The sequence below is a fragment of the Alligator mississippiensis genome, chromosome 8, assembly GCF_030867095.1.
Source record: "Alligator mississippiensis isolate rAllMis1 chromosome 8, rAllMis1, whole genome shotgun sequence".
In the NCBI taxonomy this organism is placed as follows: domain Eukaryota; kingdom Metazoa; phylum Chordata; order Crocodylia; family Alligatoridae; genus Alligator; species Alligator mississippiensis.
Window position 1 is genome coordinate 5,159,261 of NC_081831.1, and position 18,868 is coordinate 5,178,128.

The following is an 18,868-nucleotide window of genomic DNA, read 5'->3' on the forward strand; positions in this document are numbered from 1 at the left end:
CCATGTATCAAAGACAGAACAACAACATGCTACTGCATTTACTTGGATAGAAGATGAGATTTTCACCCCCCCAACTAGCATGGGGGAAAAAAGCCCCTTGTCTTATAATTGCAATCCGACCAAATGCATTGTCTATCATTAAACTGCTGCCAAAAGCAGAATGTGTTCCACAATGGAAACCACCCATAAAGTTGATTTAACGCAGCCAACACCATGCATAACTATAAAACATATTGCCCACATTGGGCAAACATGCTGCTGGGAACTTACCACAAGGATAAGTCAGTGAAGCCTATCTGAATAAGACATATGGCAGTGAATACTTCGCACAGTCCCACTCACCACCAACTCTTTTTCAAGTCATGAAGAGCCATAACATTACATGCCCAGAATCCATGTATTGCCCCTTTTCACAGCTTCGTGCACATGATTAGTGTGGCCCTGTCCTCCATGAGGTGAAGCTAAACCAGGTTGTCCTATGCCTTATCTTCATAGGCATTTTTGGATTATGCCAGGACTTGTGATGAGAACACCCAGTTCCAGTGGTGGGCTAATGAGTGCCCATGAGTGGGGGCTAATTAGCACATGGATCCTTTTGGGGTTATCTAGAGCACACATGCATATACTGAGCAGTGTTGAGCTGTGCAGTCACCACAGCTTGAAATGCGGTTGCTTCTGGTGAGGCCCAGCTAATGAATTGTATTGCAAACCATGAGACTTTTGGCTCTGGACTAATATGCATAGTTTGTGCTACATGTAAGTAGGTGCCCAAATGATGTTCAACAGTGTGTATGGAGTACCTGTGCTAAAACAGCAGTTTCAAAAAAAGGTAACGTGCATCAGTCCTGGATAAACTAAATGCATGAGTACTAGATACAAACTGTTATAGCCATGCTTAATTTCAGGGTCACTGTCTTCAGATTTGCTCCTCGCTTACTTGTACTCAGGGAGAGCAGGACCTGACAGTAAGGAGAAAGGGAAGGGGCTGCCAAGGGAAAAGTTGGGGAGGAACAGTGAGCAATGAGTGACCCCCAGATTTTTTTTCCCTGCTGCAGCAGTGGGAAGGGAACAAATTCAAGACAAACCTCCAATAATTACATTCTATACTTGGAAAATTATAACTAAATAATAACATTTTCCATATATAGAATCTAATTATTGGGACAGTCATCTTATAGTTAGGGGAATCTTCTATTCAAGTAAATACGGCATTTGTTCTCAGTAATCAAATATCCAACTGTTTGGCAAAGTAAAAAAAGGAGTATTTCATTTAAAAGCATTTCTATAGGCCTCATCACAATAATATCTGAGACAAGGACCTGAATCACCATGAGGTGCAGGGCTGCATCCATCATCACATAAGAAATCTGTAGCACAGCCAAGAACAGAACCCAGATCTCCTAGAGAGCCAATTCAGGGTCTGCAATGCAGTATCTTTTCTTTATAATGTGGTACATAATAAGAAATAATTATTTTGCTTAAAATGCAGCTGATAACTGTGGAAATAAGAATTTTTTTAGTGCAAAGCATAATAAATTGAAAATCATCAGCTACATTTTGAACATTATACTAACTATGGCCTAGAAATCTCATTCACAAAGGAAAAATGCATTGACAACTGCCTATATATTTCTCAACCAGACTTATTTTTTTACTACTTGTAATTGACATCTAATATCAAATCTGTTGGATTTCAATGATTTCCCATGACGTCTGTTTAGTCTGCCTCATTCACTAAAGCTGGTTGTGGACAGTTTCATACAGGATAAAACAGACTATCCAACATTTACCCTTTCAAAGGTCAACTATTAATAAATGAAGCCAAAGTAAGTTTAAGCAGTTTCTTTAATCTATTATTGCAAAATACAAGATGATGTCAACAGCAGTTAATTGCCAAATTCTTTAGTGGGAAAAGTACAGCAGACCAGCTTTGTTCTGCCCCAGCAGAGGTCATCCATTAGGACAAGTGGGAGTATCTTGCATGAATTTTTTTTCCACAACCGCAAGAGTAGACTGATGAGCTTCAGTCCTTCCCTCTGCCATTTTCTACATTCCTGCATCTAGGGATCATGACTCATGCAATTAGCAATGACAATCTAAAAGGGTTACATAAAAATAATTCATTACAACAAGATCAAGCAATATTGCAAAAAGTAACAGTATCTTACAGGCATCTGAGTGGCGTTGTTGTCTTCATCTGATTGGTGAGGTGGACTTGCAGAATGTGACCTTAATGGTAGCTTTCCATTGTATTTGTATCTTTCCCTGTCATCAAAAAAACAGTAACAACCAAAATGTAAGGAATTTATATGCAGCAATTTAGGGCACATGGTGGATCTTGATCTTAAAATATTTTTAAAGGCATAGATATATAGTTTTCAAGTTAACAATTCATGTTTGACCTGCTTAAGAGGGGAAAACTGTTTCTTCAGGCTTCTAAATTTGGGCCTTTTAAAAATAGGGAAAAGAATAACGAACTCATATACTCATAAGTCTTAATTTTTTATACATTATACTCTCCTGCTTGTTATACACGCAGACATACACACACAAACGTGTGTGTGCACATGTGTGTGTATTACTATAATACACAACATCTGTGGCAGTTCGGTTGCAATCTTATTCTAAATAATTGCAGATATTTTAATCAATTCATTGTCTAAAGAAGATATTTCTCTCAATATTAGTAGGCTTCATTTTGGTATATTCTGAAAATATAATCTTTGAATATTACAAGATGCCTGGGTAATGTTTTAACAATGGAAGATGGTCTAATATTGGGGAAAAAACCAGCCTTCCCTCTAAGCTGTGCAGCGTGCATGGCAAAGCAGCATGCATGGCTGTGCACACCACACAGCTTAGAGGGAACACTGGAAAAAAACCCTAATTTTTTCTTATTTATTATTATTTAAAACACAGATTTTTAGACTTCTAAAAAATTGTCACACACACACACACACACACAACTTTCCAGACTTTGCTCTGAATTCCCTCAGGTGTTTTTTGAAAATCCACGTTTAGGCTGATATTGTTACATTCTTGAAGGTATCTATCATGTTCTTGGCTCTGGGTTCTCTATGCATCAAACAAAGTCAAAACATTGGCACAATTCCCTAAATTTAACAGGAAACTACAAAGAGCCTCCAAATTACTACAGATTACTAAACCATATATGCCACTGAAATATTCAGAAATAGAACATCTATATTATGAAGAAACTTATAATACTGGTGAGATTCACTGTTTCCACCAATATCAGCAGGAGGGAGAGTTTTCTGACAGTTATCTTCCTTTTCTAGAGCTGAATGCGGAGCTAAGGGAGGAAAGACTTGGAGAGGGGACAGAAAAGATCTAACTTTGGGGAACTAGGCAGAAGAATCTGAACAAAGCAAGCTTTCAGGGGCTAGGAAGCAGCCCAATTTTTTGAAGTCTCTCAGTTCTTCTGTTGGAAAATATCTGTTGGGCTTACTGGAAAACCTCCCCATCTCCCTTTAGGCTGGAGAATAGCAACCTAATATTGCCATCCCTACTATAGAAAATCTTACTTCTGTTATTTTGCCTGTAAGAAATAGGAGGATCAGAAATGTAATTTTCTTACGAGCTGCCACCAGAGTTCGGTGGATATAGGAATAGAGTGGATTTATAAGCATACAGGAAAACTTAATCATATATATATATATATATATATATATATACATACATACACACACACACACGCACACACATACATACACACACACACACACATTTATATGTACATTTATATTTGATTAAGTTTCCCTGTATACTTATAAATCCACTCTGTCCCTATATCCACTGGACTGTGGTGGCAGCTCGTAAGAGAATTACACTTCTGCTCCTCCTATTTCTTACAAGCAAAATAACAGAAGTAAGATTTTAGAAGAACTCTAAACTTAGTAAAGGAGCTGACCTCGGAAATAGCTTTTTGGACAGGCATTCTAAAAGTAGGAGGAGAGAGCATGGCAAGAAAAAGGGACAAATGTTGCTGGCTACACTGCAGAAGAGGGAAGTGGGGAAAGTGCTAAAAAGAAAGCAGGTCAGAGGGGCAAGTTAGGAGAGTATGAGATAAGAACTTGAAGGCAAAGCAACAGGACAAATCAGCAATTCAAGAGGTTAGAATGGAGAGTAACATGGTCTAAGGCTTCGACTCTAAGCAACGAGGCAGCAATGTGTTACTGGACAATAAGCTGGATATCAGCCAGCAGTTTGCCCTTGTTGCCGAGAAGGCTAACAGCATACTGGGTTGCATTAGTAGAAGCGTTGCCAGCAGATCTAGGGAAGTGATTATTCGACTCTATTCTGCACCGGTGAGGCCACATCTGGAGTCTTGTGTCCAGTTTGGGGTTTATTTGTGGAGAAGAGAAGACTGAGAGGGGATTTGATAGCAACCTCCAACTCCCTGCAGGGGGGCTGCAAAGAGGATGGAGCTGGACTGCTCTCAGTGGTGACAGATGACAGAACAAGGAGCAACGGGCTGAAGTGGCAGCAAGGAAAGTTTAGGTTGGATATTAGGAAAAACTCTCTCATGAGGAGGGTGGCGAAGCACTGGAACAAGTTACCTAGACAGGTGGTGGATTCTCCATCCTTGAACGTTTTTAAAGACTGGCTTGACAAAGCCTTGGCTGAAATAATCTAGTTGGGGCTGGTCCTGCTTGGAGCAGGGGGTTGGACTAGATGTGACCTCCTGAGGTCCCGCCCAACCCTCATTTTCTATGATTCCATGTTTTGGAACTTTCGTTTCTTCAGCTCCATTTTATGGACTTGACCTTTGCAGAGAAAAAGGCTGAAAAAAGGAGAGACTGCAGTAATTAAGACCGAAGATGACTAGAGCATGAATAAACACTTTGACCATCAAAAAAGAAAGAAGAGTGGATTTTTTTGTTGCTAGAATGAAAAGCGACAAGTTTTGGTCACAACACAAGTAAAAAAGAAACAGGGACAGCTGAATATAAACCCCAGGTTATGAATCTGGTTCACAAGCAAGGTAGCAAGAGTCTCAATTACAATGCCGAATGGAGGTATAGAAAAAGGATTTTAGAGAAGACACTATAAACCTCAGTTTTTTCCAGACTTGAGTCAAGAGGTGATGGCAAGATATCTGTCAGTGAACACTACAGTGTCAAATCCATTCATATTAAGATAAAATATATCGCCTTTGCCAATTTACCTTCCTACAAATATGCACATTTTATTTAAGTCAAGTCAGACTATTAAAATATCTTACATTCTTTCCACCCAGCAGAAAATTAAACAGCAAGTTAAGCCAAGAGATGTTGAGATGAATTAGGTGTTTATAAGGAGCAAGACAACTGTTGGATGTACAATATAAACTAGCCATTTCTATGAAAACTGAAACACAAACCAAACTTTTCATGAACAAAATTGCCCCAGCTTTCATCTAAGCACTGTGCAACATGAAGCGTCCCAACCAGAACATACCTTTCTGAAATCAATAACGTATGAAGTATAAAGATAAGCACTAACAAGTGCAATGCAGCAAATAGTTTAGATTTTTAAAAAGCTAAAAAAAATTTATTGTGGGTGATACCTTTTATTGAACCAACTGTATGGTTGATATACATAGGCAAGATTTTGGCTGTGACAATACCCTTCCTCCAGCCTCATATATTGCAGGAAGACAGATCATTATCTGCATGTAAATCTGCACTTTACTTCAATACAAGCTGTTTCTTTGAACAATTTGCAGGTTATTTGATGGCCAGATAAAACTCCAACTTTTTTAAAATCAGAAGTCAAGCTTCATGCATTACAGGATTCAGCATCACCAACACATTTTAAACCTAACCACAAAAACTTATTCCAGTATTTTAAAATTGGAGCAGCGTGCTGAGATGAGTTTTGACCACCTCTCTGCTGCTCCTAAATTGATATTTTTTTTAAGGAAGCTTTATAAAAGCCTCTAGGTGAGACTGTGGCCCAGCTTTAAATAACCATAGAAAAAACATGAGGGAGTAATCTCTCTCCAGCTATTCCCTTTTGCAGCTTTCTCTAATCATCATTCTGGAACTGGAGGACAACAGACAGCATGAAACTGCAACTTTCCCCTTCCAATGCAGGTGATGGAAAGTATCTAGTACAGGGCTGAGCAGAATCTGGCCTGTGGAGGGTCTTTGTCCGGTCTGTGATGGGTCCCTCAGTCCTGCCTGGCCCGAGTGCCATCCAGCCTATGGTGTGTCCTGCCACCCCATGGGCATGCAGTGGGTATGCGGGGGCTCCACAGCTAGACTGCCTTTCTAGGCAGCCCAGGTGACAGTGGCTCCTTCTGGCTGCTGCCGCTGGAAACCCAGTCCCAACCCTGTGGTGCCGGTGGGGACCTGCGGGCGCAGCCCAGACCCTGGCCTGCCCAGTGCCTGTTCTGCACCGCTCGCCCACGCTGAGTAGCAGCAGCAGCCAGGCAGAAGCTGCTGCTGGCATAGGGGAAAAGTGGCCCCTCCCTCTCACCACTGCTGGGCAGTTCTTGCTGCAGCCGCCCACGCCCGGGCTGCCCTGTGCTTCCTCTGCACCGTCACTGCTGCCCCACGGGGCTGCCCAGAGGCAGCAGTGATGGCAACAGAAAGCAGCAGCAGGGCAGCCCAAGTACGGACTCTGGATGGCTGCAGCAAGAAGAATCCAACAGCGGTAAGGCGGAGGGGCTGCCTTTCCCCCACACCAGCAGCAGCTAAAGCCCAGCCACTGCTGGCACGGGGCGGGCTGTGCATGCCGGTTCCAGCTGGGCTGGGGTCAGGGCTGGGGCTGTGCAATGTTGGCAGTAGCAGGGAGGAGCCACAGGGCATGCAAGCTCCAGGCTGGGGGGGTGCTGACCAGCTCAGGGGGGCACACCTGTTGGCTTGCTTGCACATGTGGCCTCCCCGGACCAGGTCCTTTGCAGCCTCCCTTCTCCCCAGTACGGTGAAGCTGTGCTAATCTCGGGGCTTGGAGTCGGAGGCCCGCACTCTCAGCCCAGCTCCTGCAGCCACTGCTGCAGGGGCCCATTGGCTTCTATAGCAATGGCAGGTGGGAGGAGCAGCAGGTCTGGGCCTAGGCATCCCCAGTGACTAGGGTAAGGCAGAGCAGAGGTTCCAGTAATCAGGGCCACAGGTTCTACAAGCCGCTGCCAGCAGCAGCTACAGCCCTAGGGCTCAGCAGGCCCATCCGCCCTACCCTGCACACAAAGAGGACTGTTACTCTGGGGCACATGCATGTGCGTCTGTGTACCACGTACACCCCACCATACCCACACATCCTTCCCTACAACCACACCCTCCCCCATACCCACTCACCCCCCCCCACAAACACCACACACACCCACCCCACAAACCCCACACCCCTCCCTACATGGCACCACATCCAGCACCCCAACCACACCCCCCACACAATGTCCAACAGTAAGAATTTATTTTGAGGTATTTTGTGTTTGCCTCTATATACGCTATGCAAACATATGTAATAAGGACAAAAATATTTTTAAAATAACATATGTTATAATAGATGTTTGATTTTCAGTATACAATTTTTTTTTTTTTTCTGTTCCAAGCTGGCAAACCCCTCTTCCCAAAAGGAGTACTTCCAGAAGCAAGGGGAAGGACTTCTGGTGGCAAAAGTCAGGGGTTAGGGGTGGGACTTCTGTTCCCAAGATGGCACCAGGGGGCAGGACACCTGTCAAGGGGCAGGGCTACCCTTGTGGCCCTCGACAGCTCACCAAAACTCATTAAGCCGCCCTCCAGCCAAAATAATTGTCTGCCCCAATCTAGAACTTTCATTCCAACCCATGACCTGCAGTTATCAGGCAACAGTGAGCTGGCACGGGAGAAGGAAGTAATTAGCTACTCATAAAAGAGATTAGCAGATGATTTCTTACTAGGGGCAGTGTGGGGAAAGACTGTGTGTTCCTCCTGTTTTGGTACTGCTACACACTGGCCCTTGCATAGAGCCATTTCCTAAAACATAATCTAAATGTCTAACACAGAATAAATGTTATTTGTTTCAAAAGATCAAATGTCTAAAGTCTAACTATACAATATTAGTCAAAATATAGTTCCTTAATTTCCAAAATGAAGGTGTGCCTTATCAGTGTGCATTCCTACTCTGGTGGCTTCCCTTCCCCTCCCCTCCCCTTAAAAAAAGAAAAAAGATCCATCAATTGGTATTTATTTCACCAAAAGGTAAATCCAACTTCTTACAAACAAACTTCAGTTTCCATAAGCAAAATATGTACAGGACAAAACCAAAAAATTCCCACAATATACAGTAAGCTAATAATTATTCCTTTATTCTGTTTTAAAAGAGATACAAGGATTGTTACTTAAACACGTGTTTTGGCTACTATCACGAAGACAGGGCATAAAAGCTTTATTTAATAATAACAATCTTATTTTTTTAAATGTCCCCAGAAAGTGCTACAGTTTAGCTGTAACAAAATAAATCATTTACAGTAGGACAACATTTTTCATCAAACTAAAATGTACTGCACATGAAAAAAATATTCTCAAGTACAAAGAAAAAATGTATCACACACAATGAAGCAAGATCACCATCTGCTGGCCATTCCAATAACTTGCACAGGCACTGTGAACACAAAAAACCTACATAATTTTAATACTTTTTTTACTGAGCGCTAAGAGTGCATTCATAATTTTTAAAACAAAGGATGACACGATGCCTACCCTGAATAGAAAATAATATATATTTTAAATAAGCTATTCCTATGAAGCACTGTCTCTTTCAAGCTGAAACATCTCCATTTTCTTTTTTAAAGTTGTGAAATGTTAGTTGTCTAGAAAACCAACACACAATTTGTAAATGCCAACCATAAAAGAAATCCATATTTTCTTCTCCTATTTTTAATCTTCACAAAATAAAATGCAGAAAATCAAGTTATTCCCCTGCTAGTGTGGATATGCTCACTGCATGGATATTCACTTCTAAGGGCATGTTTACACCAGAAAGCAACAGTTAATAGCACTTTTTTCAGCTTAAAAGTGATGACATTGCTGTATCACTGGAGTACAGAAATATTTTGCTGTGTTTTGCACTAAGAATATATGAGATCAGCAAAGGTCATGTCGCCAGAAAACATGTTGTCCTGCGGGTACTAGCTCAGGGATTACAGCTGCTAACACTTCTATACTGCTGGATCCCATCCATGCCAAAATTCTGATCATCAGCAGAAGGCGTGTGTCATCCAGAGAGATGGTTTTATTTAGAAGACAGAAATACTTGGCCTTGCTGGTTTGCATCAAATACACACAAAGATGCAAGCAAACCTGCAACACTGCAAGACAACTTTGGTCAGTGTTCACACTGTTATGGACCAGGCCTTGAAAGTGCAGACCTTGTGCTTCTGATAGCCCCCTTGCTACTAACTGTTGTCCTCCACAGAGCTGCTTTATCTTCCTAAACAACGGGTATTTAAAACAAATTCTACTCTGCAAACTGACTTTGTAGAAAGATGCCAGTCTGCAGTTTCATAGATGTTATCATCATTTTTATGAGATTTGCTAGGTTTAGAAATGAAGATGATGTTCAACTGTCAGGAGCAAATACAGGCTGAAGTCTGAACATCTACCTGGGCTCCCTCTGGCTCATGCACTTTCACTTATAAGAGGAATTTCTGCATAGAACAGAAAGAGCTAAGTGCAGAACAGGAAACAGTATAGCTGCAATAATGCGATAACGCAGGCAGAGAGCCCTGCCCCTTCACACCACTAATTAGCTTGGGTGCAGCAGACTTCTCTGTATGATACTGCCTTGCTCTGCAAAGACACTAATTCGAAGGCCAAATGCTGTTCTAAATCACAACCAGGCAACCCTTTTGTCAAAGGACATCTTCAGTGTCATCCGTGTTGCCTTCATTTGGTAACAAGGGCGTAACTAAACACAATCTTAAGTAAATAAGGCTGCACAGATGGCCTTGCAATTAGAATTTACTTAACAATTCTTTTGTTGATGTGCTAGCCAGAAAAGCAACAATTTCACACTATCTAAGCCGTGCTGGTTCTGCAAGAACAACAGTTATAAAATGCACGTTCTTCCCTAAAGTCATCAGAAATGTCTCTGAAAACAAACAAATCTAATGAGAAAAGAGGGTGACAATTTTATGATCATTTTATAGGCTAGCACTGAACTTTAGAGGGATTCTCAGGTATCAGATGCAACATCTCTTTTAGTAATGGCTGCTAATTAGGATTTAAATAATGTCTTAGTCCTTAGTGGCAGCACAGGAGAAAAGGCAGTAAAGCCTAGCCCCACAGTCTGCCTCATGCAGTCATCAGGATGTACATGAATCTTGGTCTAGATATATGAAGATATGAGGAATCAGGCTATGTGATATTCTCCTGCAAGCAAGTCAAAGGAGAAGAATCATTAAAAAAAAAAAAGAAAAAAAAAAGCGCATAGCAGGGAATAGGTCACATCATGACTCCAGACCCCCACAAAAGCTAACAAGCAGAGTTGGCCAGATGCAAAGGGTGAGGATTAAACTGCATCTTCTGAAGCAATGTAATCCAACCACCATTCAATTTCTCTTCCAATATAAAATGGGGTGCACGAAAGGACTTATGGTTATGGGAATGTGAACAAGTCACCACACAGGCTAGAACGTGAATTTATAGTGCATTAGTTAACCTGCATATATACAAAGCTAAACACAAGGTAGTTTACACCTTAATGAAAGTGGTGTAAGTTCCCTTGCACATTCAAAGGGATAAGAGCATGAACACGTACAGTTACTATGGAGCAGCTTACATGCTTTAAATTCATACTTTGGCTCACCTGACGATAAACTCTTCATGGCCCAATACTCTATGCTTCAGAGTGCCATTGTTTCAGCATAATACCGTCCAGATGCTGTTGTTAGAGTGTCACAACTACTAACTATCCCATAATTCAAGGCTGGGCAAAACTAATTTAGATATATGTATTCTATTTTCATTCATTATTTAGACATTTCTTCTTGATAATTCCATGCCAAAATTCATGATCAAACCTAAAACATTACTTTGGTAGTGTTAGAATACAAATGGCAGCTGTTAGTGTTCCGTAACTTTTACCGTTATCAAAGGTGAGAATAAGTTTATGCCAGTAATCAAAAGACCAACAAAGAGTTTAAATGTGATCATATTTGGAAACTTGTCAATGTCCACCAATCCTGAGATTACACTCTTAACTGATATGCCACCACTAATATTTTCAGAAGCAGGGTGGATAACAATCAACAATTTTTTTAAATAAATTAAAAAAAAAACAAACAGATTTTTTATTTAAATCAGATTTTTTTATTGAATCGTATTTTTTGTTAAAGATCCTTTAAAAAAATAAACCTATATAAAGATAGTTTTAAATTTAAGATATGTTAAAGCTCAAAGATATCATTATGGAATAAGAATTATACCTTCTAATTAAATAGTATTTGAAACAATATATTCACATAACCTTTTTTTAAAAGTTTTATAAATAGCTCACAACAGGTCATGGACTATATTAGGGGCCCAACCTTAAGGGGTTCCCAGAGGCTCGTCTACAGATTAGTAAAGATTAAAGAAAAACACTCTACCCAATGGGACTCAGTACTCAGTCTGGAAGATCCCATTAAGCATCTTTGTGATGCTTAGTTTCAGTTCTCAAACCGTGGATTTCAGAGATAACATCCTTGATAACAGCAGTACAGAGATAAGAGAAACAGACCTGATTACCTACCCATGAGCCCTATTGTCTCTCTGCAAATTGCGTACACAGAATCAAGCCCTTACCTCTCCCTAAAAAGGCAAAATTTCAAGAAATTAAACGAATAGAAAATTGTTGAGATGGAGTAGATCTGGGCAAGGAGAAGGAGTCTGGAGATAAATGCAAAGAGGGAGGGGCAGTAAAAACAAAAGAGAAACATTTTGAGCAGAAGTCTTGAGAGATACACTTCTGATTACAGCCTCTCCACTGATTTGAGAACTAGTGAGGGAATGGTATGGTAGAAAGGAAAGCCTATCATGCAGGAGGCTTGCCAGCCTGTAAAAGAGACTTTGTTTGGGAATATTTTAATGAAGTTACTCTACCTGTGGGTAAGACAGGCATGTGTGAAAAATACAAACAGTGCAACAAACAATGCAAGGTCTGGTTACCCAAACGAAGCAACATCATGAGAAGTGCTCCTTCTCAGGAAGAAGCTGCTTTGAAGATGATGAATAGAACATGTCTGAACATGCAGGATCTCCAGGTTAGTAAACTTTATTTCATATTTCTTTCTTAAGGACTGCCTGTCTTTTCTGTCCATATCTTTTAGGTGGACTTCTGCGCTACCTGAATTCTCATTAAAATGTTTAAGCAAAAACCTAGCTGTTACTTCATGGAACCATCATATTCTTAATGCAGTTGTGATATAAAATAATGGCTGAAATAGGCAGATCTTCCTTTTACAGTTTAACTTCTATAGTACTGAATGCAATGAGTAATATTAAATGAGCAGTCCTTTAGTGACTGTATTGACTTCTTTTGTTCAGGAGGATCCATCCTCAACATACAAGACTCTGACTACCCATCTTCAACATCGTCATCACTGTCTACAGTTTCAGAGTTATCTGCTAATGATACCAGTGTTCCAGTCAAATGTATACCATATTGTATTCACCTGTAGCAAAAAGAAAAAGAAATCTCTATCATCCAGAAACAACCATAGGTAAGTTTGTAATAAGAAGCAGCAGACTACAGCAAGAGGTAATCAATGAAAAAATTGCTTGTTTTCATGAACACTGCACGCCCCTGGAGGCTGGGGGGCATGGTGATCTCCCGCAGGTGGTGGCGGCGCTGTTGGCAGCAGGAGCATGGCGACAGCAAGCTCCTGCAGGCAGCCACAGCACTGTCAGCAGCAGGAGGGGGGAAGTGGCAAGTGCCAACCAGAGGCCGGTGATCACCCGCAGGCACTACCAGCAGCTTCAGCAGTGGCCAACAGCAATCGGGTACCACCTGCAAATGCCGCCGGAGGTGTCAGCAGTGATGGGGCGGAGGTGGCAAGTGGCAACCGCCCACAGGCGCCGCCGACGTCAGCAGCGCTTTTTGCAGGGGGTGCACCACCAATCTCGGGGGGTGCACATGTACCTGCATGCACCCCCTATGCATCACCAATGCTTGGTTTGTTTATGCAACAAACTCTCCTTTCCATATGGTTGAGAACACATACTTCATTGACATGGTTCAGTCCTTACGACTAGGATACAGTCCACCCAGAGCAGATATAGCAAGCAAACTGCTGGATAAAGTGTATAAGAAAGAAAATGAACAGTGTGCAAAAAGTCTAGAAGGGAAAATTGTTAACCTGAGTCTTGATGGGTGGAGTAATGTCCACAAAGATCCAGTAATATGTGCTTGTGTGACAACAGAAGAAGGGACTACCTATCTTATAGAAACAATGGATACATCAGGAAATGCACACACAAAAGAATACTTACAAGAAGTAGCACTAAAATCTATAACAAATTGTGAAAAAAATGTCTACTAAGTAACTTTGTCAAAGACAATGCTGCAAATGTATCAAAGATGAGAAGAAATCTAGAAGAAAGTGAAGAAAGCCCTAAGCTAATAACGTATGGCTGCAGTGCTCCTTTGATGCACCTCTTAGCCAAAGACTTCAGTGCTCCAGAAATGAAGGCTCATGCTGTTGAAATTGCAATTCCATAACAACCACTTTGCAGCAGCTGCTCTGAAGAAAGCAGAAGAAACCAAACTAACTCTCCCACAAGACACGCAATGAAGCTCAGTAGTGGACTGTTTTGAGCAATGTATTGAGAAGTGGATTAATCTGATAAGAGTTTGTGGTGGACAAAATCATGGCAAAATAGATGGAACTGCCATAGCCAAAGTTCTCAACATTGAGCTAATGAGAAATGTAGAACGTATGCCGATTATCCTGAAGCCTATTTCTGCAGCCTTGAACAAAGTGCGGGTAAATCGCTGTTTTATTGCCGATCCTGTTGAAATTCAAAAGGAACTGAGTGAGACCTTGAAAAGAGAAATATGCAATGACAGAGTTAAATTACAGGCATTAAAAAATAAATTAATCAAGCACTATTCTCCAGCTCATTTTCTCACCAATATTCTCAATACTCAGTACCAGAGTCAATCCTGCTGAAGAAGAGGAGTTGGCTATGACATGGGCATCCAGCAATCATCCTTCCATAATACCAACTATAATAAATGTCAGGGTTAGGGATGAACCATTCAACAAATATATGCTTGCTGGTGAGGTTTTAAAGGAAGTCACACCAGTGAACTGGTGGAAGTCACTTAAGAACCTGGATCCATCAGAGACTATTGAAGTGATAATCCAGTTTTTAACAGCAGTATCTGCAAGTGTAGAAGGAATATTTTCTTCCTTTGGACTAATTCATTCTAAATTGAGAAATCTCTTGGGAACTGAAAAAGCAAGAAAACTTGTCTTTTTTTTTCCAGTCGATGAATAAACAGGCAGAGGAAGGTAAAGACTGAGTTTGCTGCACAACCCAGTATTTTAAAGTTTCTCATGTTGACCTGGCTGAAACAAACTCTTTAATTTTTGTTAAAAACACATTTCACATTTATAACCAAAATAGTTAACAATTGAAAAATGCGTATGCTTGTTTTGTTAAAATAATTATACATGTTTATTGCTGAAGAAAAATATCCAAAATACATAAGCTCCCACTACACACCCCATGCTGAAGCTGAAACTTCATTTGCTGCAGCAGCAACTATAGGTCTGGCATGGGACACAGTGCACGTGGTGGCAGCAGTGACTGCAGGCCAGAGCAGAGGCAGGCAGCCAAGGACCTGGAGCCACAGCAGTGGTGACAGGTGAAGCAGCCAAAGCTCCCATTCACCCTCTTGGGGCCGTTGCCACATCCACCAGGATTCTGTGGCAAGCCACTCATCCTAGCCAGGCCCCCCAACTTTTAGTGGTCTGCCAGTAGCCCAGGAGGCCAGATAAAGCATTTCCATTTCCTCACTTAAAGTAAAGAGAGCATGGCTGCTGAATGAATCTGAACATTAAGTTACTGATATCTGGGTACCTTGAGTGAAATCATGGCTACTCAAGTCAATGGCAGAATTTCCATTGAAGCCAACAAGGTCAGGATTACATCCTCTAGCTTTCAGAATCTAAGTTTTAAAAAGTTGGCCTGTCTTTGCTGTCAGAGCCCAGCCACCTCTAAATTACCACACAAACAGAAAATACCTGCTAGCAAGACACAGAAAAGTATAGCATACCCCGATGCAGGATTAATGCATGTAAGAGATGCTTAACATAGAGACCTAAGGAAAAAGCTAAATAGAAGCCTAAGAAAAAACTTCAAAAAGACTCTGCATCTTTAATAATAAAAAAATAATAAAAAGCACTAGGACACAAACAGCATAATCTAAAATATCATTAGAAATGCTTCACATACAAAAAGGTCTAAGTAAAGAAGGGTTTTATAAAGTGATCAAAAACACACTGAGGGGGAAAAAATCTTTCAAGATTAAAGAGGTTTTTCAAAGGACAAGTAGAACTGGTTGTAAAATTTATGAGGCAGCATTAAACTTCAGTTCCAAGTTGTTATAAATTATTCACCATAAAAAACACACAAGTGTGAAATATTATAAGCTTCTTATGCATTTTTTGTTTGTTTAGAGGGAGGTTTTATAGTTATTATTTTGTGCAAAACTGTTTGGAAGCCATAAAAATACATCAGTCAGCACTTCATTTATTACCCTTTACCCTTATATGGGTGCTTGGAGGAAAGGCTACAGATTTAGAAGAGATTGTTCTTCCACCACCTGCAGAGGTATGCAGGCCAGAAAAAAGCTTGCTTCCTAATTTCCATTCCTTTCTCTTGTCCTTGTGACAAGGTACTAGCAGAACGCACTGATTTGTTGGAATCAGACAGATTGTTCCATGGGCACTTCTGCTATGGCCCCAAACTTGCAACCCCTGGGCTGTCAACTGTGTGCCTTAGCACCAGCACCACCCCAGCCCTTCCCCTGCTTCCAAGAAGATAGATTTGAACCTGGGCTGCTGGAGATAAAGTCCAACACTCAGCACTAGGGGGTTTCTGCACTAGGAAAAAGGGAAGGTGCCTGCAGTAACTGACACAGGCTGCTTCTGAACAGGAATAAGGCAAATGCATATACACAGGACAAACAGTGACCATTTCTTCAAGCACAAAGGTGGGCTGCTTGAACTTTCAGTACTGCTGACAAACTCAAACTAGCTTAAAAAACACTGGTAAACTTTTTCCCCCTCCTCCTCTTCCCCATTTTGCCCTCATCTATGTTACAAAGCCCTGTCAGCAGAGCTGTCAGCTGAGGTGTAAAAGATCAATGATCACACACTCTGTCCCAGTAGCCCAGCTGGCAAAGCCCCCAGTGCACACAGAGCTCTGCCAGCTTTTGCTGGCAAAACTTCTGTCGTTCAGGGGCACTAGGTCAGCTCTGGTGGCAGAAAACTTCTTTCTGTTGGCACCCAGGAACTTAAGGAAGCCAGTGAAAGCACCATCAGCCCCCAACAGAGTAATTATAATCTTCTTCCAGGCCCCTACTTTCCCACCTGCCCCATGTTCATTACTGTTTATTAACTATAGAAGACTTAAGTACAGAAAAAGAATCTTCTTGCAGTTTCTCAGTTGGTCTAATAAAAGGCATATCATCTCTGAACCAAGAGTTCTAGATTTCTGCATTTCTTTAAGTACAGATACTCTTTTAAGAAATATATGCATCAACAAAACAAATCTAAAATCTGATCATATATGCTTACTTTCCAAAGTAAGTAGCTGCAATATGGAATTCAAGTTTTATATTTAATTCATACATGAGAATAAGGTTAGGCACCAAAGTTATTTAATCGGTTATGATGAAGCTTCTCATTGAAGTCAACTGTTTTTCCGTATTTCAGACTCTCTTGCAATAGTAGTTGATTTATTCCTTTTCTAATTTTTCTTCTAAGTTTAACTGTTAGTTAAAATAATTGTCCAGTATTAGTGGGCATAGCAAGAAAGAGAAAAAAGAAAACTATCAGGAAGCTTTCTCTTCTTCTTTTAGCATTTCCTTTGAAATTCAACTCTAAAGAGAACTCTTCTATTTGCCACAGTAGGAAAAGTGTGAGCTCAATACATGAAAGTGTTGAACTGCTAATGCCAATCTAGCAGTGACAACACAACCACCCCTCCCCCCCCATGAATCCCATGTAAAACAAATACATGGTACACCACTTAATAATAAATTAACATCATACTACTACTATGATTTTTTTCTAGAGATGTTCTGTTCAAGAATCTCAAATACCTTAAATATTAATTGGGCTTCAAAATAGCCCACTGAAGAAGGTAAGGGATGCAATTTCATTCTTGACTGAATACCAACATAAGAAATGGAACAGAGATACTAATTATCAGTACAAAGAAATGTTATAAAAGGAAGAGGAGAAAGGAAGAATGAACTGAAATAAACAGAATACAAAGGAAATTGAAGGGAGGTGGCCCACAGGCATAAGAGGAAGAGAATAAGGGGTTGGTGAGAAGGACTGATGGAGCTTGAGATTGAGAAGGAAGGCATAGAACAGAAGACTAGGAGCAGAAAAGAAAAATAAAAGATAAAGTAATTAAAGACTGTGTTATAAAGCATATGCCTAGGGAGTTGTATTAAGATTTCACAGACAAGCTTAATTCTGACATTTCCTAAACTTTGAGTGCTCGACTCTGCAAACAATGTTTCAAAGAAAGTTCTTTTTTGTGTGGAATTATATGAAGTGCTAGGCATTATTGTTAAGACTAAGTCTCACCTGGAGTCTAAAACTCAGTATGTACATAAATCTGATTTGTGAGATCAAATGTAGAATTTTTACCTGTGTGCAAGTGGAGATGCTACCAAAGTCGAATCCTCTTTAGAGGAGATTTTCCACAGTTCCTCCAGTTTAGAGTCACTTGCTCCCAATTCTCCCATGACCCAGTCAGGTAAACCTTCTGGACTACTGCTCCGTGCTCTCACTGAATTTGGCTCATCAAAATATATGGACTATAATTTTTTTAAAAAGTAAAAAGGTAAAAACTGTAATTAACTTTTTCAGAAATACAAGCATCCTTATTTTCACTGCCACTCACTTGATGGCTTGGTACCAGCATAAACGACCTAATCCTGCTCCCACTAAAGTCAACAGAAATATGCAAATTAGGGTTTGTTACACAGGGAGCAAGTTGTGACATGAATTTACAGTTTTTAAGTTCCATCACACTACCTTCCAACATGCTGCACTTGGTATACAGCTAAAAGTTAATGTACAGTTACAAGTATGCTGCAGTTTGTCACCTAGATTACTGTGCATTAACTTCTCTATGTAGACAAGTCCTAAAGGCAGCAAGCAGGAATGGGCCTTTCAAATAAGTAAGTATCCTGGGTTAACAGGAAACTAATTAAGTTTAATAATAATTTATCACAACAGAACATCTTTGCACTGCCAGCACTACTGATGGGCCATACTCTTCAGAACCGTTTAGCAATTTATAATACTGTTTATCAGTCTTGTTACTCATCTCACACGTCATGATAATGACCAGCTAGGGACTGAGCTTTCTGCACTTACCAGCACCTCACTGGCAGCTTCTAACAAGACTCAAAGTCTGATTCTTCTCCTCTAGGCCCCTGTATACTAAGAACCCTTTTCTGAGAAAAAACATCATGTTGAATCGTTTAAAAATGCCATAGGCATTTTTAATTTTTTTCTTCTTGTTGATGAAGTTGGGGGTGACAAGAGTAAAGAACAAAAGGGAAAACACAGCCATTCCCACAGTACTTCGAGAGACGCGAGATGCTTGGTTCTTAATCAGAAATCATCAATAATATTTTTCCAATAGAATAA

General features: G+C 40.6%; 1 protein-coding gene across 8 annotated transcripts in view; it reads right to left on the reverse strand.

The window, feature by feature from the left end:
* CEP112 (centrosomal protein 112) overlaps window positions 1–18,868 on the reverse strand; it is a 274,221-nt gene that overhangs the window by 242,203 nt on the left and 13,150 nt on the right. For all 8 annotated transcript variants that reach the window (XM_014601930.3, XM_019494322.2, XM_019494323.2 and 5 more), the window contains exons 4-5: window positions 17,858–18,027; window positions 2,169–2,265 (exon numbers count right to left, since the gene is read on the reverse strand). In XM_014601930.3, coding sequence (XP_014457416.2) covers window positions 2,169–2,265; window positions 17,858–18,027 — 267 coding nt within the window. The remainder of the gene's footprint in view (window positions 1–2,168; window positions 2,266–17,857; window positions 18,028–18,868) is intronic.